This window comes from Erythrolamprus reginae, chromosome 2 (genome assembly GCF_031021105.1).
Source record: "Erythrolamprus reginae isolate rEryReg1 chromosome 2, rEryReg1.hap1, whole genome shotgun sequence".
In the NCBI taxonomy this organism is placed as follows: Eukaryota; Metazoa; Chordata; class Lepidosauria; order Squamata; family Dipsadidae; genus Erythrolamprus; species Erythrolamprus reginae.
Genome location: NC_091951.1, coordinates 24,480,204 through 24,503,875, shown reverse-complemented (window position 1 = coordinate 24,503,875; position 23,672 = coordinate 24,480,204). Strand labels below are relative to the sequence as shown.

At 42.5% G+C, this 23,672-nt stretch overlaps 3 protein-coding genes and 1 pseudogene across 8 annotated transcripts in view; 3 read left to right on the top strand and 1 right to left on the bottom strand.

Moving 5' to 3' along the window:
• Positions 1 to 1,269, top strand: part of LOC139160045 (zinc finger protein 850-like) — a 16,055-nt pseudogene extending 14,786 nt beyond the window's left edge.
• The window catches only part of LOC139160021 (zinc finger protein 268-like), a 113,524-nt gene that overhangs the window by 14,754 nt on the left and 75,098 nt on the right, over positions 1 to 23,672 (top strand). The window lies entirely within an intron of this gene.
• On the top strand, positions 3,505 to 12,660 carry LOC139160020 (zinc finger protein 850-like). Its single transcript, XM_070737521.1, has 2 exons — positions 3,505 to 3,591; positions 8,476 to 12,660. Exon 2 carries the CDS (start codon positions 9,077 to 9,079, stop codon positions 11,051 to 11,053), a length of 1,977 nt encoding a protein of 658 aa, XP_070593622.1. The 5' UTR covers positions 3,505 to 3,591; positions 8,476 to 9,076; the 3' UTR covers positions 11,054 to 12,660.
• Positions 15,739 to 22,682, bottom strand: LOC139160040 (GTPase IMAP family member 9-like). 6 transcript variants are annotated; one of them, XM_070737564.1, is made up of 3 exons: positions 22,018 to 22,682; positions 17,867 to 18,011; positions 15,739 to 16,584 (listed from the first exon to the last, which is right to left on the bottom strand). In XM_070737564.1, the coding sequence occupies exons 2-3, from the start codon at positions 17,883 to 17,885 to the stop codon at positions 15,926 to 15,928; spliced, it is 678 nt and encodes a 225-aa protein (XP_070593665.1). In that variant the 5' UTR covers positions 17,886 to 18,011; positions 22,018 to 22,682; the 3' UTR covers positions 15,739 to 15,925. The 6 variants fall into 6 exon arrangements, with proteins under 6 accessions (XP_070593665.1, XP_070593663.1, XP_070593664.1 ...); XM_070737562.1 differs by having other exon boundaries at positions 17,867 to 17,932; positions 22,082 to 22,241; XM_070737563.1 differs by having other exon boundaries at positions 17,867 to 18,062; positions 22,018 to 22,167.

Genomic DNA, 23,672 nt, shown 5'->3' with positions numbered 1-23,672 from the left:
CTGATTGTGGGAAAAGTTACAGTCAAAATTCCCAGTTGGTGATACACCAAAGGACTCACACAGGAGAAAGACCATATGAGTGTCCGATTTGTGGGAAAAGTTTCATTGACAATTCCAGTCTTGTGAGACACCAGGGGACTCACACGGGAGAGAAACCCTTTGAATGTCCCGATTGTGGGAAAAGTTACAGTCACAATTTCAACCTAGTAAGACATCAGAGGACTCACACAGAAAAAAAGTTGTTTGAATGACTGTGGAAACGTTTGCTTCTTATTTGGAAACCAAGGGTCCAGAGTATAGAGGATGAATGGAGAGGCACACAAAGCAAGATGCTTGAATGACCATGGGATTACTGTGTTTGATTGGCCAGCAAACTCGCCTGACCTGAACCCCATAGAGAATGTAAGGGGCATTGTGAAGAGAACTATGAAAGACATGAGACCAAACAATGCAGAAGAGCTGAAGGCCGCTATTGAAACATCCTGGTCTTCCATAGCACCTGAGCAGTGGCACAACCTGATAGCTTCCATGCCATGCCGCATTGCTGTAAAAGGGACCCAAACCACAGATGTAGCTGCCCGAATCTTCGGAGAAGGCTGGCATACAAATCTAATAAATAAATAAATATATGCATGCTTATAATTTTCAGAGGTCCAATATTGTTTTATGTACATTCCTTGTTTTATTGATCACATGTAATATTCTAATTTTCTGAGATGAGGGATTTGGGGTGTTCATTATAGCTGTACAGTGATCTCTCAATTTTCGCGGGTTCGAACTTCGCGAAACGTCTATACCACGGTTTTTCAAAACTATTAATTAAAAAATACTTCGCAGTTTTCTCCCCTATATCACGGTTTTTCCCGCCCGATGACATCATATGTCATTGCCAAACTTTCATCTGCCTTTAAAAAACATTTTTTAAAATAAACTTTAATAAATAAACATGGTGAGTCATAATCTAAATGGTTGCTAAGGGAATGGGAAATTGTAATTTAGGGGTTTAAAGTGTTAAGGGAAGGCTTGGGATACTGTTCATAGCCAAAAATAGTGCATTTACTTCCGCATCTCTACTTTGCGGAAATTCGACTTTCGCGGGCAGTCTCGGAACGCATCCCCCGCGAAAATCGAGGGAACACTGTACACTGTAATCATCACAATTATGACAAATCACAGGTTGAACTGTCTTGCCTTGCGTGTAATGAGTCTCTCATATATTACGTTTCACCTTTTAAGTTGCATTACTGAAATAAATGAGCTTTTGCACGATATTCTCATTTTTTTAAATATAGATTACCATATTTCTCAGACTGTAAGACATTTTTTTTTTAATCTCCCCAAATGGAAATGAAAATGTCTGTGCTATTCTTCTGGTTTGTGGCATGTGCCCGCATGCACATACACACACTTGTTTCGGAAGGCCTGTTCACCAATATAGGCAGTTTAGCACCTAACAGAAGTACTATGAAGGACCCAGTTGGTCAGTGGGACGGGAGCTTATCTGATTCCGTCTCCCTAAACATGTCCTGTAAGTCCCAGTACTCCTATGGGATGTGAGGATCAGGCTTCTTTCACTCTTATTTATTTACTTACTTACTTACTTACTTACTTACTTATTTACTTACTTACTTACTTACTTACTTACTTACTTACTTACTTACTTACTTACTTACTTACTTACTTACTTATTAGATTTGTATGCCGCCCCTCTCCATAGACTCGGGACGGCTCACAACACAATAAAATAGTTCATAACAAATCTAATAATTTAAAATTTAAAATATTTTAAAAACCCCATTATTACGCATTACTGCCTCCGCCTCCTGCCTCAGATTTGGGGCTCCTGGGTCCCTTCCCAGCTCTCCTTTTGCTTCAGTCCTCTGGATTTTAAGCATCTGTGAATACACCTTTCCCTACACTCCCCCCCCCCCCAGGCCCTCTGGAGGCCGGAAACGGCCTGTTTCCCAACTTCTGGTGGGCCCATTCAGCTCTTGTTTCGTCATCCCCAAAAGGCTTCATTGGAGATGGGGGACGGTAAAAACACATAAATTCAATTAAATGCAAAAGCAAATAAATCCAATAAATGAATAAAGCAAGCAGGCAAGCCCCCCCCCCCCCCCACACACACCTCAGGCTCTCTGGAAATAAAAAATGACCTCCCAGTGTGTCTACAAACAAAAAATCAGCTGGCCAGCACGTACATTGGAGAAGTGGTCAGCAGTTCCCATGGAGGAGAAAGCGGAAGGGCCACAATTGGGGAAATCCCACCACACTCTCCTTCTCCCTTCTCACACTAGGGCATCCCCCCCTCCTGGTCTCCTCCTCCTCTTGCAGCATCTTTGCCCACTGATGCCCCTTGAGCACATCCATCCATCCATCCATCCATCCATCTATCTATCTCTATATCTATCCCATTTACAAAATAACAGGTTTTCTTATGAACATAACAAAAGCAAAGTAGGTACAGGTAAATTTGGACAATAGGAGAATAAGACAGGGATGGTAGGCACAAGGGTGTTCAGACTTTAGAAAAAGGGCAGAGAAGAACAACAAAGACATTTATACATTTTATTATTTCAATTGGCTCAGTTTTTTTAAATTTATTTTGTCCAATACACAATGAGGGTTTTAGTGGGTATATATATACGAAATCTACGAAAACTATATATATAGATATAGAGATATAGATATATAGATTTATTTATTTATTTATTTATTTATTATTTAGATTTGTATGCCGCCCCTCTCCGAAGACACATAGTAAAATACATGCTGAAGGTTATAGAGGAGATACTCATAGTAAAACATATCTAAGAAAGAATAGAAAAGATATAGTAATAGAACATATCAATGAAAGAATAGAAGAAGGGATAGGAATAGAAGAAAGGTATAGGAGATATAGGAGAGCAATAGGACAGGGGACGGAAGGCACTCTAGTGCACTTGTACTCCCCCCTTACTGACCTCTTAGGAAACTGTAGATAATCTAAGGGTAAAGTGTTGGGGGTTTGGGGATGACACTATGGAGTCCAGTAATGAGTTCCATGCTTCGACAGCTCGGTTAATGAAGTCATATTTTTTACAGTCAAGTTTGGAGCGGTTAATATTAAGTTTAAATCTGCTGTGTGCTCTTGTGTTGTTGTGGTTGAAGCTGAAGTAGTCGCCGACAGGCAGGATGTTGTAGCATATGATATTGTGGGCAATACTTAGATCTTGTTTAAGGCGTCTTAGTTCTAGGTTTTCGAGTTGCAAAGATAGGCTGCCAGGAGTCTGAAAGTGACTTGATAGCAGGTAATCAGCGAGACGATTTGGCCAATGGCATCGGCAGAAAAGGAAGAAGCCTGTTCCCCCCCCCCCCCCCCTTTCAGATAGGCAGCATCTGTGACTGGACTGTGACTTCAGCAACGGCTTGACAAACAGTACAATAGCGACCTCTCTGGTTGATCTTAAAAGAGTTAAAACCATCGAGTACTGTATTGCTAGAAAGGATGGAAGGAGACAAACTTCCATCTTCAGGAAAGGAACCCGAGCGGAGGCTGTGGTGCAGAGGGACGCTCTGGCCTCTTCCGAGGATCGAAGCATCAACTGGAAGGTGAGTTGAGGGCAGGTCGGAGGAGAATCCGGGAGCAACTCAGGCTGTTTGGTTCCCTCCACGGCGTGGAAGCAGAGAAGCAACTAGAATTGCGGAATGACAGTTGGAAGGGATCTTTGAGGTCATCCAGTCCAGCCCCCTTTTCCAGCAGGAGACCTTATGCATTTCAGGCACATGGCTGCCCAGTCTCTTCCCGAAAGCCTCCAGCGATGGAGCAGCCACAACCTCTGCAGGAAAACCGGTTAATTGTTCTCACAGTCAGGAAATGTCTCCTTGTTTGTAGGTTGCTTCTCTCCTTGATTCGTTTCCATCCATTGTTTCCTGTTCTGCCTTCAGATGCTCTGGAGAAGAGGTTGAGCCCCTCCTCTTTGTGGCAGCTCCTCAGATATTGGAAGACTGATGGCATTTCACCCCTCCTCCTCCTTCTATTCTATATAGATATAACCAATTCCTGCAACCATTTTTGTATGTTTTAGCCTCAAACTCCAATATGTTTGTTTGGAGTGTCCAACAAACCTGGAAAACAGGGAAATCAGAGAATTATCAGGGAATTCCTGGGGAAAAAGGAATAAATGGGTGGGGGGAACCTGACTGTATTAAAATGTTTAAAAGTCAGGTAAAATCATGTTTAAAACAAACAACAGATTGCACTTGCTTCCTCAGCTACCGATATTTCTTCACAGCTTAGCCATTTGGTATGATGTCATCTATAACCACACCTTACAGATCACAAGTTACAGAGAAATATCAGGGAACTATCAGGGAATTTCCAAATGCTTTCCCTCTGGACACCCTGTTAATTGTTCTCACAGTCAGGAAATGTCTCCTTGTTTCTAGGTTGCTTTACCTTTGTATGTTTTAGCCTCAACCCCCCCAAATATATTTGTTGCTCTTTCATTTATTCTCTCTTAGTAAGTATTAAGTCCAGTATAGCTGACCCTCTAATTCCATCCTGTATCTTTTGGGTGATAAAGTTGTCATTTTTGTCAGGGTCTCCTGCTCAAGCAAGGGATTGAATTAGAAGATTTCCAAGGTCCCTTTCAACTCTCTTGTTCTGTTATGGATCTTTGACAATAATGGGTTGTTCTGCCACTGTGTTATTTTGTTTTTTTTACTTCCATGTGTAGCCCACGAGCACGGTATTTCCTATTGCTTAATCCATGCATGAACCAGGTTTCAACTAAAAAGATCCTATTGCAGACGTTTTGGGATGTTTTATTTATTTTTATTTATTTATTTTATTAGATTTGTATGCCGCCCCTCTCCGAAGACTCGGTGCATACATAGTGTTCATAAAAGAAAAAGATACATTTGTCAAGAATCATTAGCTACAACTCTTAATGATTGTCATAGGAGTCAAATAAGTCCTCGGAGAGGGGCAGCATACAAATCCAATTAATAAATAAGCAATGAGGAAATAATCAATATTAATAAAAATCTTAAGGATACAAGAACAAGTTACAATCATAGTCATAAGTGGGATGAAATGGGCAATAGGAATGATGAGAAAAAACTAGTAGTAATAGTAGTGCAGTCTTTGTAAATAGTTAGACAGTGATGAGGGAATTATTTGTTTAGCAGAGTGATGGCATTCAGGAAAAAACTGTTCTTGTATTTAGATGTCTTGGTGTGCAATGCTCTGTAGCGATATTTTGAGGGTAGGAGTTGAAACAGTTTTGTCCAGGATGCGAGGGGTCCATAAATATTTTCACTGCCCTCTTTTTGACTCATGCAGTATACAGGTCCTCAATGGAAGGCAGGTTGGCAGCAATTGTTTTTTTCTGCAATTCTGATTATCCTCTGAATTCTGTGTCAATCTTATTGGGTTGCAGAACCAAACCAGACAGTTATAGAGGTGCAGATAACAGACTCAATGATTCCTCTGTAGAACTGTATCAGCAGCTCCTTGGGCAGTTTGAGCTTTCTGAGTTGGCACAGAAAGAACATTTTTGTTGTGCTTTTTTAATGACATTTTTGATGTTAGGTGACTATTTTAGGTCTTGAGATATGATAGAACCCAGAAATTTGAAGGTCTCTACTGTTGATACTGTGTTGTCTAGTATTGTGAGAAGGTAGTAGGATGAAAGGGTTTCTCCTAAAGTCTATCACCATTTATAGGGTGTTGAGTGTGTTCAGTCCCTAGAGTGTTCCGGTCGCACCAAGAGACTAGTTGTTCAACCTCTCATTTGAATGCGGTTTCATCGTTGTCTCGAATGAGACCAATCTCTGTTGTATACGTATACCAGACAGTCTCTTCAATGTTCCAAAACTTGCATGTCCAAATATTCTATGTAGGTAATGTATGCAATTCTAATGCGTTGGTTCATTTTTAACACATGTAACATCCCCCATATTACCTTTGTTAAGCAAAACATTCAGTTTGTCTTTTACAATTCCTGCAGCACAAACTATACCATTTTTCAAAACCTTACAGCTCTTTTCAAAGGAATTAACTATGCAACCCCGAGATGTTAAGCTTAACAAACAAAATTTTAACTTTTGAACAAAAATTGCATTGTTTACATTTGTACCCAAACAAGGAATATATGCTGAATCAGTCCATTCTACATGTGAAGCTGTTCCGTCTGCTAAAGTAACATGATTCAATGTAGTATTCCTTGTGTAGATCAAAGGTCATATGGATGGGCATACCCAGATATCGCCTGAGGCTGCTTGAGTGCTTGGTTCACATTATGCTGTTATTATAAGTTAGCATATGTTTTGCTCAGGCTTTGCAGTTATGGATTTCTGGGTAGGCCTGCAAAGGTTCAGGGAAGGTTCATGTTCTCAGGAGCAAGATGATAATTCTTTATGAATTATCATGTGGAACTGCGCATGTGTATTAACTGGATTAGGTCTCTCTCCCCATCCCCCTGCCAGCTTACTTTGAATGGGGCAGGGGGAGGGGGAGAGCGCACGCCGGCCCGCGCCCCCGACATTGAAAATCACTTTCGCCAGCCTCCGGAGAACAAGAGAGATCGCCTTCGCCGCCTCTCCTGCAGCCCCCTCGCTGAGAGCCCGGGACAAAAGCGCTTTCGGCGAAGGCAGCGGCGAGTAGCCAGGGATGCGAGGGGGCTAGAGGCGCGGGGGGTGGCCGCGGCTTCGGGTGCGCCCTTGGAAAAGGGTGTGCGGGGGGGTGTTTTGGGGTGCGCTGGCGCAGGCGTGCGCGGCCCGGCACCCTCCTGCTCCCACCGCCCTCCCTCCGGGCCCCAAAGGACATTGGTTGCCGCCCCCGCCAGGGAAGCTCCAGCTGGGCGGGGCGCTGCTGGTGCCTCCGCCCTGGAGCTCTTGCCACCGCCATCCCCCGACTACTACTTGGTGCCGCTGCTGATGGCACCCTCCTCCTCTTGCTGCCGGTGCGAAGAATGAAGCTCTCCTTTTTTCCCGCCTTCCTTCTTTGGGGCCCAGCAGGAGAGCGCCAGCAATAGCGGCATCGGAAAGTAGCCACACCGGCAGTGCCCCGCCCAGCTGCCCTAGGAGTTTGGCGGCACACCTGACCATGTCTCGCGGCACACTAGTGTGCCGCGGCACACTGGTTGGGAAACGCTGCTCCAGACTATACAGATTGAGTTCATTAAGTCTCTCCTGATACGTTTTATGCTTAAGACCTTCCACCATTCTTGTAGCCCGTCTTTGGACCCGTTCAATTTTGTCAAAATACAGGAAATAGTATAAGGGCAGACTAGATGGACCATGAGGTCTTTTTCTGCCATCAGTCTTCTATGTTTCTATGTTTCTAGCTAATGTTAATGTGGCTTTTCCTTAATCATTCTGCACTCTCTGAGCTGCATCTCCATCCATGTGTCCAAGAGACCTTCTCTGAGTAAGAAGCTTGGCATCTTTATGCTCCAGGCATGGTAATTGTTTTCATTCAATTTTGCAAATGGTAATCATTTCCTTTGACTGGGCAGACCACTACTCACCAATTGAGCGGTAAAAGCTAGCCACCTGCTTTCGAATCTTCTGGAACCTGGGGCAGAGAGTTTTCCAGAAGCGAACACTCTGGGAGTGCACTTCCTAATCTAGGTTTGTGCAGCAGCACTACACAAGGTTCAACATACCAGCACAACTGTGAATTGCAGGACACCAACTGCACTGGTATGATGAAGCTCACGGCAGTGAACTTCATCATACCAGTTTGTGCTTGCAGTTTGTGCTTGCAATGGCAAAACAAGCCTTGCAAAGTTGTGCTCCATGAGGCAGTGCTGGTGGAACCCATATTTATTTATTTATTTATTTATTTATTAGATTTGTATGCCACTCCTCTCCGTATGTATATACAGTGGTACCTCATCTTACGAACGCCTCTTCTAATGAACTTTTCAAGATACGAACACGGTGTTTAAGATTTTTTTGCCTCTTCTTCCGAATTATTTTCACTATACGAACCCAAGCAGCTGCTGCTGCTGGGATGAAGGGGTTTCTTTTCCCCCCCTTTTTTGAAGAAAGAAAAGGGAGGGGCAGCTTGGGGGAGGAAAATTTTTGCAGAGAACAACGTGCTTGCAGAGGCACTGAAAGGGTGTCTTTTGAAGAAAGAAAAGGGAGGGGCACCCACCCTTGCCTTTCTTCCTTCCCACTCACCCTTTAGCCTAGCTTTGCTTCTTCCACCCGCCCCCTTTAGCTGCTCCTCCCTGCCCTCTGTTCGCCTCCCTTCTAAAGTTTGGGATTTTCCTGAAGGATTTGCACGCATTATTTGCTTTTACATTGATTCCTATGGGAAACATTGTTTCATCTTACAAACTTTTCATCTTACGAACCTCCTCCTGGAACCAATTACGGTAAGTTCGTATGATGAGGTACCACTGTACAGTACTTTCCTTTTTTGACATATTCTGCAATCGTTTTATAAACAATTAAAGTTACTCATTTCTTTTAATTCTGTAGATAAAGAAGATGGCAATAAGAGCACTCCAGACAACTGAGAATAACAAGCAACGTTAAAAAGGAAAGCCGATCAAGCCAGAAAACAAAATATTTTTTCATTTCCTTCAGAAAACTCCCAAATTCTCTTTCTTCCGCAGCAGGTGATCAGGAAGAGATTACAAACTGAAAAGTGTAGAGTATGTGGAATGGAAGGATGCTCTACAGGTGATCCTCAACTTACAACAGTTCCTTTAGTACCTGTCCGGAGTTACAGCAACACTGAAAAAACCTGACCTATGACCATTTTTCATACTTTCATGACTACTGCCGCTTTCACGTGGTCACGTGATTTATATTTGAATGCTCGGCAGCTAACTCACATTTCAAATCGCAACTGAGTATGGATGAAATGATCCACATTGGGGAGAACCAATACTAATGTGGCCAAAGCTTTCATAAGAACAATTGCCTTATGGTTCATGGAAGGACCCACATAGGATAGAAGCCTTATAATGTCTCCCTATATACTGGCAACTTGCTGATACATTATAGAACTCACACCCACAAGAAATCCTCTCAATGCTTTGATTATGAGAAAAGATTTGATCTGAACTCTGACCTCATGATACACTACAGGATGTATACAAAAAAGAAATCATATGATTGTTCTGATTGCGGGAATTGTTTCACTTCAAATTACCTCCTTTTGATACACCACAGAACACATATACGAGAAAAACCATATGAGTGTCCAATTTGTGGGAAAGGTTTCAGTCGCAATTTCCACTTGGTGGTACACCAGAGTATTCACACAGGAGAGAAACCCTTTGAATGTCCTGATTGTGGAAAAAGTTTCAGTCAGAATTCCAACCTACTGGTACATCAGAGGACTCACACAGGAGAGAAACCCTTTGAATGTCCTGATTGTGGAAAAAGTTTCAGTCTTAATTCCAGTCTGGTAAAACATCAGAGGACTCACACAGGAGAGAAATCCTTTGAATGTCCTGATTGCGGGAAGAGTTTCAGTCACAATTCCCAATTGGTTGTACACCAGAGCATTCACACAGGAGAGAAACCCTTTGAATGTACTGATTGTGGGAAAAGTTTCAGTCAAAATTGTCAACTGATGGTACACCAGAGGATTCACACAGGAGAGAAACCATTTGAATGTCCTGATTGTGGGAAAAGTTTCAGTCGCAATTCCCACTTGGTTGTACACCAGAGGATTCACACAGGAGAGAAACCCTTTGAATGTCCTGATTGTGGAAAATGTTTCAGTCAGAATTCCACCCTAGTGGTACATCAGAGGACTCACACAGGAGAGAAACCCTTTGAATGTCCTGATTGTGGAAAAAGTTTCAGTCTTAATTCCAGCGTGGTAAAACATCAGAGGACTCACACAGGAGAGAAACCCTTTGAATGTCCTGATTGTGGGAAATTTTTCAGTCAGAATTCCACCCTACTGGTACATCAGAGGATTCACACAGGAGAGAAACCCTTTGAATGTACTGATTGTGGGGAAAGTTTCAGTCACAATTCCCAGTTGGTGGTACATCAGATTATTCACACAGGAGAGAAACCCTTTGAATATCCTGATTGTGAGAAAAGTTTTAGTCAAAATTGTCAACTGGTGGTAAACCAGAGTATCCACATAGGAGAAAAACCTTATGAATGTCCTGATTCTGGGAAAAGTTTCAGTCTAAATTCCCACCTGGTAAAACATCAGAGGACTCACACAGGAGAGAAACTCTTTGAATTTCCTGATTGTGGGAAAAGTTTCAGTCAGAATTCCAACCTGGTAAAACATCAGAGGACTCACACAGGAGAGAAACTCTTTGAATTTCCTGATTGTGGGAAAAGTTTCAGTCAGAATTCCAACCTGGTAAGACATAAGAGGACTCACACAGAAGAGAAATTATTTGAATGTCCTGATTGTAGGAAAACTTTCAGTCAAAATTCCCACTTGGTAGTACACCTGAGGACTCACACAGGAGAGAAACCCTTTGAATGCCCTGACTGTGAGAAAAGTTTCAGTCTAAATTGTCAACTGGTAAGACATAAGGGGACTCACACAGAAAAGAAATTATTTGAATGTCCTGACTGTGGGAAAAGTTTCAGTTTAAATTCCAACCTAGTAAGACATCAGAGGACTCACACAGGAGAGAAACTTTTTGAATGTCCTGACTGTGGGAAATGTTTCAGTGAGAAGTCCAACCTGGTACATCACCAGAGGACTCACACAGGAGAGAAACCCTTTGAATGTCCTGATTGTGGGAAAAGTTTCAGTCAAAATTCCCACTTGGTAGTACACCTGAGGACTCACACAGGAGAGAAACCCTTTGAATGTTCTCATTGTGGAAAAAGTTTCAGACTAAATTCCCACTTGGTTGTACACTTGAGGACACACACAGGAGAGAAACCATTCCAATGTAGTCTTTGTGGGAAAAGTTTCAGTCTCAATTCTAGTCTGGTGATCCACCAGAGGACTCACACAGGAGAGAAACCCTTTGAATGTCCTCATTGTATAAAAAGTTTCAGTCACAAATCCAACCTGGTAAGACATCAGAGGACTCACACAGGAGATAAATTATTTGAATGACTGTGGAACGTTTTGCATCTCATTTGGAAAACAAGGACCCAGAGTATGGCGGAAGAATGGAGAGCAGGATGCTTGAAGTCCAGTGTGAAGTTTCCACAATCTGTTTTGATTTGGGGAGCCATGTCAGCTGTGGGTTTCCGTTCACTGTGCTTCATTAAGTCCTGGCTCAATACAGCCGCCTATCAGGAGATTTGCGAGCACTTCATGTTTCCTTTCTCAGACGTGCTTCATGGGGATGCAACATTGGTTCTTCTATGACTTGTGGACTTCAACTCCCAGAATTCCTGAGCCAATCCTTATTATTATTATTATTATTTATTGGATTTGTATGCCGCCCCTCTCTGTAGACTCGGGGCAGCTAACAACCGTGGATGCTGTCAAAGTCAACAAACAACAATGATAAAGAACAACATGTAACAATCCAATTAATAAAACAACTAAAAACCCTTATTATAAAACCAAACATACACACAAACATACCATGCATAACTTGTAATGGCCTAAGGGGAAGGAATATCTTAACTCCCCCATGCCTGACGGCATAAGTGAGTCTTGAGTAGTTTACGAAAGACAGGGAGGGTGGGGGCAGTTCTAATCTCCGGGGGGAGTGGGTTCCAGAGGGCCGGGGCCACCACAGAGAAGGCTCTTTCCCTGGGCCCGCCAAATGACATTATTTAGTCGACGGGACCCGGAGAAGGCCAACTCTGTGGGACCTTATCGGTCGGTCGCTGGGATTTGTGCGGAGTTGAAGTCCACATGTCACAGAAGAACCAATTTTGCCTACCCCTGTTCTAGCAGGACTTGGTGCCTGCTCACACTGCCAAAAGCACCAAAACCTGTCTCAATGATCGTGGGATTACTGTGCTTGATTGGCCAGTAAACTCGCCTGACCTGAACCCCACAGAGAATCTATGGGGCATTGGGAAGAGAAATATGAAAGACACGAGACTAAACAATGCAGAAGAGTTGAAGGCCGCTATTATTATTATTTCATAACACCTCAGCAGTCCCACAATTTGATAGCTTCTATGCCATTCTCCATTGAGGCAGTAACTGCTGTAAAATGGACCCAAACCAAGTACAGTAGTACCTCTAGATACGAACTGCTCTACATGCGAGTATTTCAAGATACGAGCCACGAGGGGAGAGACATTTCTGTTCTAGTCCCGAGCTCAAATTCGGGATACGAGCTGAGCGTCCACTAGGTGGCGCAAGAATCCTTGCTTTTGGTTATCTCGGGGGGGGGGGGAAACAAAGTCTAAAGCGATTTGTTCCAGATACGAGTTGCCTCGACATACAAACTTCCTTCTGGAACCAATTATGCTCGTATCTAGGGGTACTACTGTACTGAGTACATATGCATGCTTATAGTTTTCAGAGATCCTATATTGCTTACTGTACATTCCTTGTTTTATTGATCACATGTAATTTTCTAATTTTCTGAAATGAGGGGTTTGGGGTTTTCTTTATAGCTGTTAACCATAATCATCACAATTATGACAAATAACGGCTTGAACTGTCTTGCCTCGCATGTAATGAGTCTCTCTCATATATTATGTTTCACCTTTTAAGTTGTGTTACTGAAATAAATGAACTTTTGCACAATATTCTATTTTTTCATGTTTCACCTGTATATTACTGTATTTTTCAGACTGTAAGACACACCTTTTTTTATCTCCCAAAAGGGGTGTGTGTGACAATGTCTATACGTCCTATAGACTGAATATTGCTAAAGCCCTGCCCACATGGCAGCCCTTTTTATTTTTTGCCTCCGCAGGCCCCGGTTGTTGTTTTTTTTGGTCTTTCAAAGCCTTTTTTTGGTCCCTTTTTCAGGGGTTTTTTCCAGCCCATTTTCAAGGCTTTTTTGGGCCCATTTTTGAGGCTTTTTTGGAAACCCTAGAAAAGGGTGAAAAGGCTGGAAAAAAGCCTCAAAAATGGGTTGAAAGAGCCACAAAAACCTATTTTCTTCCAGATTATAAGTGCCTCTTCTGACTCACCTTCCTGATAGAAGATCACAGCACAACCAGCGTCCCTACAAACCTCCTTTTAAAAATAACAGCTGGTAATTGTCTTACTTAGCAGTTGTGTCTCCTTGTAGGGAGCTGGAAAGGAAGGACCCCCCCCCTCAAAGAAGCATTGACGATCTGGACCCGGCTCCGTGTCACCTCCCTGCTGTCCGAGATCAGCCAGGAGGAACACAGGTCCAGCAAACAGGTGGTGGAAGTCACAGCTCCAATGGCCATGTCCACTTCATCAGGTGTCACCAGGTCAAACTCCTCCCAGACAGATGGACTAAGATGGGCCCCTGTCACCTCAACTGACTCATTGTCAGCTGACACTGCATTTCAATTGGAGTCAAGGTCTTGTGAATCTGAGTGATTTTATCAGCGAAAAACTTGTTAAAGTCCTCGGCACTACCCTGCAAGGGTTCCCCAAACCCTCCCCTGGTTGAGGAGGGAGCGGGTCACCCCAAACAGAGCGACCAAATGGGATTCCGCTGATGGAATCAGGACAGTATCATAGGCGCATCTTGCCACCTTGAGCGCTGCTTTATAAGTCTTAAAAGTGTTTGGTCAGATTCAGATTTACTATTTCTCTGTGTCTACTACCAGAGAGAGGTCACTACCGCCAGCCCGACTACCTCCTCAAGCAGTGCAGGCAGGGCTGTTGACACGCAACTGGGAGGCAGGTACGTGAGCAACAAGCCCATCTGAACCCCTAGATCCAGCTTCACAAACAGGGACAGACAACCCACAATCTCAGGAGCAGTGAATCTGCGTATGCCGAAAGTCTTCCTGGCTATAATAGCCATTCCTCCCCCGACTCCCTGGGGTCATGGTTGGTGCCATACCTGAAACCCAGCTGGGCACATTTCAGAGAGAAGAACTCCTCCCTCTGCACCCAGCCAGGTCTCAATCACACATGCCAAGTCGGCCTCCTTTTCCAGGAGTAAATCCTAGATGCTTTATTTACAACAGACTTGGCCTAGAGTAGCAGCAACCTGAACCCAGGGTCCGGGTTTCGCTCATCACCAGTACCCCAGGCTGAGCTCATGGGACCAGAGCAAAGGATCGCTTTCAGGCAATGAGCTCTTGCTCCCCGAGAGCGGCCTACCCCATGTCTCCAGCCATATCTGTCTCTCCCCAGCAGGAATGGAATATTCTGGCTCTCTGACATCCCAGAGATTTGTATGATGAGGCATTTGTAAGACGAGATATCACTGAGTGATACCTCGTCTTACAAATGCCTTGTCATACAAACTTTTCAAGATACAAACCCGGGGTTTAAGGGTTTTTTGCCTCTTCTTACAAACTATTTTCACCTTACAAACCCACCGCCGCAGCTGGAATGCCCTGCCTCCAGACTTCCGTTGCCAGCGAAGCACCTGTTTTTCCGCTGCTGGGATTCCCCTGAGGCTCCCCTTCATGGGAAACCCCACCTCTGGACTTCCATTGCCAGCGAAGCACTTGTTTTTGCGATGCTGGGATTCCCTTGCAGCATCACAAAAACACAGAAGTCTGGAGGTGGGGTTTCCTATGGAGGGGAACCTCAGGGGAATTCCAGCAGCGCAAAAACGGGCACTTCGGCTGGCAAAAGGGGTGAATTTTGGGCTTGCACGCATTAATCTTCTATGTTTCTATGTTTCTAATCGCTTTTCCATTGATTCCTATGGGAAACATTGTTTTGTCTTACAAACCTTTCACCTTAAAAACCTCGTCCCAGAACCAATTAAGTTTGTAAGACAAGGCATCACTGTATCTAATTTAATCCTTTCATCTCTGTGTTAACGCCTTATCCAATGCTGCCGCCAGTCTTTCTTTCTTTCCTTCCTTGCTTCTTTCCTTCCTTTTTTCTTTCTTTCTTTCCTTTCTTTCCTTCTTTCTCTCTCCTTCTTTCCTCTCTTTTTCCTTCCCTCCCTGTTTCTTTCTTTTTTGTCTTCTTTCTTTCCTTTTTTCCTACCATCCTCCTTCCTTCCTTTCTCTTTCTTTCTTTTTTTCTTTTTTTCTTTCTTAATTTCTTTCTTTATCTCTTCCTTCCTTCTTTCTTTCCTTTCTTTTTTCCTTTCCTTCCTTCCTCTTTCTTTCCTTGCTTCCTACCATCCTCCTTCCTTCTTTCTTTCTTTCTTTCTTCCTTTCTTTCTCTCTCCTTCCTCTCCCTTTCCTCCCTTCTTTCCTCTTTCTTTCTTTTTTTCTGTCTTCTTTCTTTTCTTCCTTCCTACCATTCATCCTTCTTCTCCTTCCTTCCTTCCTTCTTTACCAACCAAGCTTTTTCTCTGAAGAGCTTTCCCTTCTCCTCCCCGAAGCTTCTTCAGAACCTGAGGAACCCTCTGGGACAAGGAGCGAAACCTCTTCCAGGAAAATAAAGCCAAAGCCCAATGTCAGGCCCAAGGTAAAAATGTGAATTCAAAGGCTGGCCTGACAAAGTAAAAGAAAAAAAATGTTTTTTTTAAAGTGAGAGAATATGCCACATAGCACACATTCTTTCACGCAGAATCTAAAGTAACTGAACACAGGAAGGAATTAGAAATCTCTGCATTGGATTTGTCCACATGATTGTCCTTGTGGGTGTGGGGATGGTAGATGAGCTTTTTGACCTGGATGCAATCTTAAGGGATCTTAAGTTGGAATGAAGCATGTTGAATCTAATTTGGCTCTGTTAATATATATGACTCTACGCTAAAGAAATAAGACGTGAAAGCTCATTTATTTTCTCAGATGTCTTAATTGTTCACCTGACACCCAGCGGCATTTTTGGGGGTGCGGTGGGGAAAGCACGACCGGGGCGAAGCAGGCCAGGAATGCCGAGGGCATCTACTACGACCCAGGCAGGTTGAAACGGCACCTGCCTGTCCAGGGCGAAGGCGCCCCTGGATCACAGGATGGTACACAGCCCTCCCCCCGTGTGTTTCTTGTCTTCCTCCAACATGTCTTCGGTGTAATGGGGGTTGGTTCCGTTCTCACGGATGAGGGCATCCACCATCTGAATCAGTTCGTTGACCTGCTCCTGCCGTTCCTCCTCTCCCGCCTTGTTGTTGAACGCCAGGCACCGATGGCCGCAACTCTTGATTTGCTCCCGCAGAGGCTCCCAGTTTTTGCCGCCCTCGGACATGATCTCTTGGAGAGGACGGCCCTCCAAGTCCTCCTTCCGGGTGAACAAGACAATCATGTAGGCCTTGGCTCTGAGGGTGAAGATCTCACGGATGATGCGGGCGACCTCCTTCTCCTCCTCGCTGAAACGGCCCAGGCGGATGACCTGCAGAATGACGTGCGGGCCCGGCGAGCAGCAACTCACGCATTTCTTCACTTCCTCAATTGTCTTCAGCTGTGGGTATTTGGTGTCGAAAAAGCCCGGCGTGTCGATCACGGCCAGGGTCCTCCCATCCGGCAGGACACTCCTGGCCACTTGACATCTGGCGGTGACTGACGTGGCCACCATCTTGGATACAAAGGCTGCCTTCCCTAAAAGGGTGTTCCCAGTGGCACTTTTCCCATTGCCCGTTTTGCCCACCATGACGATCCTCAGATCAGGAACTGAACGGAAGAGAAATAATAATAATAATAATAATAATAATAATAATAATAATAATATCTAAAAATCGAGCTGCAATGACTCTGCCATAAGCCAGTGAAAGTGGTCCCAGTGGTACTTGGCACGCTGGGCGCAGTGCCAAAGGATCTCAGTGGACATTTGAAAACCATCGGAATTGACAAAATCTCCATCTGTCAATTGCAAAAGGCCGCTTTACTGGGATCAGCAAACATAATTCACTGCTACATCACGCAGTCCTAGGTGCTTGGGAAGCAGCCGACTGGTGACGAAATACGAAATCCAGCATAGTGATCTCGTTTGCTGTGTTGTATTGACATAATAATCTTTTCAGAAATCAAAACTCCCCCCCACCTTTTCCATTTAACCTAGGATTCGCCCCCCCTCTCTTTTCTCCTTTCCCTAATTTCCTTTTTCTGTTTTTCTTTGGGTTTAATATAAATTAAATGATCAAGAATAGACGTAATAACAGTGGAGATGAAATTGCACTATATATAGAAATAACCAAACCACATGGTTTTTTATATATTTTTTAAATATTAGATTTGTTCATTGTACACTGTTTTACTATTGTTGTGAGCCACCCCGAGTCTGTGGAGAAGGGCGGCATACAAATCTAATAAATAATAATAATAATAATAATAATAATAATAATATAATAATAATAGTAGTAGTCTACAGAGAGGGGCGGCATACAAATCTAATAAATAAAATTAATAATAATAATAACAACAATAATAATAACAACAACAATAATAATAAAAATATGATTTAATAATAATTAAATCATAGTTAAAATACTCCAAAAAATACGGTATGTGGGTGGATGGATGGATGGATGGATAGCTGGATGATAGGAGAGAGAGAGAAGGTAGATTTGGATGGATGGATGGAGGATGTCAAGGAGGAGATGAGAAAAGCTTGAAATTGGCTCCTTTTGATTTTGTCAATAATAATAATAATAATTATTATTATTATTTACTAAATTATTATTATTATTATTATTATCATTATAATATTTTCCTTAGCTTTATTAAAATGTAGAAAGAGATGAAGGAGGCACTACGGCTTTGTGTTTAATGAGCTAGAAAGATTTTAATGAGCTAGAAAGATTTTCATTTTTATTCAACATCTGAAGAAAGATTAAAAATGATAAATATGAAATATGAAATATTAAAAATTTAAAATATTAAAAAGGTGACCAGAGATAGACAGGTAGACGGATAAGAAGATGGCGCCCGCCACCTTCTCTGAACCAAGACTTACCCGACTGAGAGGCGCCCATGTTGCTGGCACTCAAATGCTCCACAGCCGATCTCGCCGGGTTTCCAACTGGAAGGGTGAAGCAAGCAGGGAGTGAGCAGAATCCGCGAAGCCTCTTTTGGCTGGCCGGAAGCCCCTGGGAGCCCAGCTGGAGGCGCACAGAAGAAAGAGAGGAGAGGAGAGGCCGAGCTCGGCTCGGCTGTTTTGGGAGCCGCCATTTGGCAAATAGAAATACAGAGACGCCACCCTCCCACTCACACACACACCCCGCATCTCATTTCCACACTCCACTCTGCCAGCTGAAAATGGGTGGCACAGACGGTCTTCCGGGACCTTTTCCCCACCATTTTCTGGCGGTTTCCCCACCGGTTTTGGGCCCGTTTTCCCACCATTTTCTGGCCCGTTTTCCCACTTCTGGCCCATTTCCCCACCGATTTCTGGCCCGTTTTCTCACCATTTTCTGGACCGTTTTCCCGCCATTTTTTGCTTCATTTTCAAAACGTTTTCTAGCCTGTTTTCCCACCATTTTTGCCCCATTTTCCCACCGTATTCTGGCCTGTTTTCCCACCATTTTCTCGACCATTTCCCCACCATTTCTTGCCCCCTTTACCCACCATTTTCTGGCCCGTTTTTACCCACCATTTTTGGCCACATTCCCACACCATTTTCTGGCCCATTTTCCCACCAAAATTTGCTCCATTTTCCCACCATTTTCTGGCCCATTTTGCCACCGTATTCCCTGGATTGGACTGCAGTGTACAACCTTAGACTGTTTATGACTATATTATTGCTATTTTTATTTTTATTTTTATTTTTATTTTTTATTATTATTACTATTACTACTATTATTATTATTACTATTATTATTACTATTATTATTATTATTATTATTTAGATTTGTATGCCACCCCTTTCCGAAGACTCCAGAGACTATATATTAACTGAGTATGACAAATAATAACAATAATGACAACAACAACAACAACAACAACAACAACAACAATAATAATAATAATAATAATAATATCAATCACATATTCAGCTGCTGCCAAAAAATTGTGCAGAGTGACTACAAGCACAGACACAATGCTGTGGTATGGATGATCTACTGGATCTACCTTTGTAGCAGGCAGCCTTAGAGTCTTGAAATAATTTTATTTCCTGTACCGGTCAATAATTAATCTAATATGCTTGGTGTCAAATTTATCCTATGCTCTTTTGTATCTGCTTTGTATCTAAATTGTATCTGCACACTTGATTGTTATATTTTGGTTGCCTAGCTATTAATTTATTATTATTATTATTTATTAGATTGGTATGCCGCCCCTCTCCGAAGACTCGGAGACGGGTGGGAAGTTCTTCCCTGCTTTTAATTTTTCCTGTTCCATCTAGGATATTTATTTATAGAATGAATATACCCCTCAGCTATTATGGTTTATGTATGGTTTGTTTAGGTTGTATGATGGCTTTTTTATTATAAGGGTTTTTAAAACTGCTTGGATTTGTACACTGTATATTGTTTATTGTGAACCGCTCCGAACCCTCAGAGAGAGGTGGCATACAAATCTAATAAATTATTATCATTATGATTATGATTATTACTATTATTGTTGTTGTTATATTATTATTATTATTGTTGTTGTTGTTGTTGTTGTTATATTATTATTGATGATGATAATAATAATAATAATATATTTACTTATTTACTTGTTTGTCAAGTAGGTATTGGAGGTATACAAAGATATGATATTAGTAAAAGAGAAACATTAGGACCGGGGCTGGAAGTCTCAGTACTATAATATAATGTTTTCTTTATATTGCTGTCCATATTGTAATAATAATAATAATAATAATAATAATAATAATAATAATAATAATTTATTAGATTGGTATGCCGCCCCTCTCCGAAGACTCGTAATTGTAATTATTGCATCTCTTATTAGGTATTTTCTAAAATACCATTGGGATTTTCCCCTTGCTCCACAGAAAAGAGTGCCAAATATATATTACTGAGTATGACAAATTAAAAAATAAAAATAAAATTCAACACCACCGTACCAGACATTCTCTTAACCAAATTCAATCAGCTAGCGGGACCCGAACACACTTGTAAGTGGATCACAAACTTCCTAACAGACAGGGAGCAGCAGGTGAAGCTAAGAAAAATCACATCAGATACCTGTACAATTAGCACAGGGGTCCCCTCAAGGCTGTGTAGTCTGACCCCTCCTCTTCTCTCTATACACTAATGACTGCATCTCAAACGATCCATCTGTTAAACTATTAAAGTTTGTAGATGATACAACAGTGATCGGACTCATTCGAGACAACGATGAATCCACATACGGATGGAAGGTTGAACAGCTATCCTTGTGGTGCGACTGGAACAACCTAGAACCGAACACACTTAGAACCGTAGAAATGGTGGTAGACTTTAGGAGGAACCCTCCCATCCTTCCACCTCTCACAATGCTAGGCAAAACAGTATCAACCTAGTATCAAATTTCTAGGTTCTGTTGTATTTAAATGGACCTAATATGGTCACCTAACATCAAAAACATCATCAAAAAAGCACAACAAAGGATGTTCTTTCTGCGCCAGCTCAGGAAGCTCAAACTGCCCAAGAATCTGCTGATCCAGTTCTACAGAGGAATCCTTGAGTCTGTCATCTGCACCTCCATCACTGTCTGTTTCGGTTCTGCAACCCAACAGGACCGACACAGACTTCAGAGGAGAATCAGAACTGCAGAAGAAACAATTGCTGCCAATCTGCCTTCCATTGAGGACCGAGTCAAAAAGACACAAACTGTTCCAACTCCGACCCTCAAAACGTTGCTACAGAGCATCGCACACCAAGACAACTAGACATGAGGGCAATTTTTCCAGAACGCCATCACTCTGCTAAATTCCCTCAACACTATTTACTACTACTTACTACTATAGCACTACTATTTCTACTAGTTATTTCTCATCGTTCCTATCATCCTTTTCCTCCCACTTAGGACTGTATGACTGTAACTTGTTGCTTGTATCCTAAGATTTGTATTGATATTGATTGTTTCTTCATTGCTTATTTGACCCCTACAACAACCATGAAGTGTTGGACCCCTGATTCTGGACAAATGCATCTTTTCTTTTATGGACACTGAGAGCATCTGCCCCAAAGACAAATTCCTCGTGTGTCCCATCACACCTGGCCAAGATTTATTCACATTGGGATTTTCCCCATGCTGCACAGAAAAGATTACCAAATATATACTACTGAGTATGACAAATAAAAATAATAAAAATAAAATTATTATTATTATTATTATTGTTATTATTATTGTTATTAAATTTATTTTACTTTTTACATTAATTTGAAGTTTATGTTGTTGTGAGCCGCCCCGAGTCTTCAGAGAAGGGCAGCATACAAATCTAATAAATTATTATTATTATTATTATTATTATTATTATTATTATTATTAATTACACCCCTCACAACAAGAAAAATACAAACCATCTAGAAATCTAAATTTAAAAAAATAGCATCCTGTTTTGGGATAGTCTAACCATGGGGGGGGGAGTGCAAGTATATTAATATCAATATTTTAAAATTGACTCATTATCCTCTTGTCTGTTAGAATGAGAAGGGCATAATGAGTCCACTTTAAAATAAAATATTTCATAACAATAAACCAAAGAGGAATTATAAGACCAATTAGTTCATGGGTCAAACAATATGCAATAACTGCATATAAAATTTGATATGCAGCATTTCAACAGCCAGGAGAGAAATAAGATTTTCTCTCTCTTTTTTTTTTAAATGGAAAGTTTAAAAACTGTTGTCTTTGTTTCATTTTGGGTCTTTTTTCCTTTTTTCCTGTTTTTGTTCTTTCTGGTTGACTTCTTTGCTCGTCGTTGCTTCGGTTATTATGATGATAGACATAATACAATCTATCATATAATGTCAAAATAAATTTAATTTTTTAAATACATGTATATATATATATATATATATATATATATATATATCCAAGGACCGTCAAAACCTCTTCAACTTCAGGGTACGGAGCAGGAACCCACCCCTTTCTTTTCTCTCCCTCCCGCCCCCGGGAACACCCGCCCCCTCCTCCCACCCACCCCCAGCCCCCTCCTACCCCCGAGAAGCCCACCTGAATGGCTCCAAAGTCGCCTTTTCCCCGCGTGCAGGACTCTCGTTGCAACTTCTAACTTTACCTTTTCTGCCCAACTTTCGCTTTCGCTCCAAGACCCGAGGGGGGGGGGGAGAGAGAACCAGTGAAGGGAAGGAAGTGGGGAGGGGCCCGGGCAGAGTCACGCAAGCCAGGTCAGTCCAGCCAACAGAAGGGAAAGGGGAGGTCATCTAGTCTAGCCCCCCCCCCCTTTGGGCCCAGCCACAATCACGGAATGACAGAGTTGGAAGGGGGGGTCATCTAGTCGGGGGGGGGGGCTGGGCTCTTATAGGACATGTGGATTTCGACTCCCAGAATTCCTGAGCCAATGATGCTTAGCTGGGAGTTGAAGTCCACATGTCCTAGAAGATCTATCTATCTATCCATCTATCTATCTATCTATCTATCTATCTATCTATCTATCTATCTATCTATCTATCTATCTATCTATCTGAGATCAAAACTGCCCCCACCCTCCTTGCCTTTCGTAAATTGCTTAAGACCCACCTATATGGCCAGGCATGGGGGAATTGAGACATCTCCCCCAGGCTTATAGACTTTATGTATGGTATGCTTGTGTTGTATGGTTTTTAAATGACGGTTTTTTTAAAAATACTATCTTTTAATATTAGATTTGTTACATTATATATTGTTATTATTATTGTTGTGAGCCGCCCCGAGTCTGCGGAGAGGGACGGCATACAAATCTAATAAATTATTATTATTATTATTATTATTATTATTATTATTATTATTATTATTATTATATCTCTCTCTCTCTCTGTATCTCTCTCTGTATCTCTCTCTGTATCTTTCTATCTATCTATCTATCTATCTTTCTTTGTATCTTTTTCTCTCTCTCTCTTTCTATTTATCTCTCTTTCTTTCTCTCTCTCTCTCTATCATCTATCTCTATCATCTCTCTCTTTCTCTCTCTTTCTCTCTCTCATCTCTCTCTCTCTATCATCTCTCTCTCCCCCCTCTCTATCATCTCTCTCTCTTTCTTTCTTTCTCTCTCTATCATCTCTCTCTCTTTCTTTCTCTCTCTATCATATCTCTCTCTCTCTTTCTCTCTCTATCATCTCTCTCTTTCTCTCTCTCTCTATCATCTCTCTCTCTCTTTCTTTCTCTCCCCCCCTCTCTTTATCTCTCTCTCTCATCTCTCTTTCTTTCTCTCTCTCTCATCTCTCTCTCCCTCTCTCTCCCTCTCTCTCTATCATCAGTTTCTATATCGATCTCCCTCTCTGTCTGTCTGTCTGTCTGTCCACCCACCCACCCTTCCCTTCCAACTCTCTTCATGTGTCTCTGTGGGGGGCAGTTTGGGAGGCGCGCCCCTCCCCCCCTCCCGCCTTGACCAAACACCCGCTTCTTATCAAACGGCAAGAAAGGGAAAAACGAAAGTGGCAGTTTGGGAGGCGCGCCCCTCCCCCTCCCCCCCCTCCCGCCTTGACCAAACACCCGCTTCTTATCAAACGGCAAGAAAGGGAAAAACGAAAGTGGCCTGCGAGCTGTCTGCCTGGAAATCACGTGATTGCAAGAAAAAGAGACCCGCCCGCCCGCAGGAAAAGGGTGGGACGTGCTGCCCACAGAGGCTGTTTCCCCACGACCACTCCGCCCCACTCCAGGCTTCCTCCCAG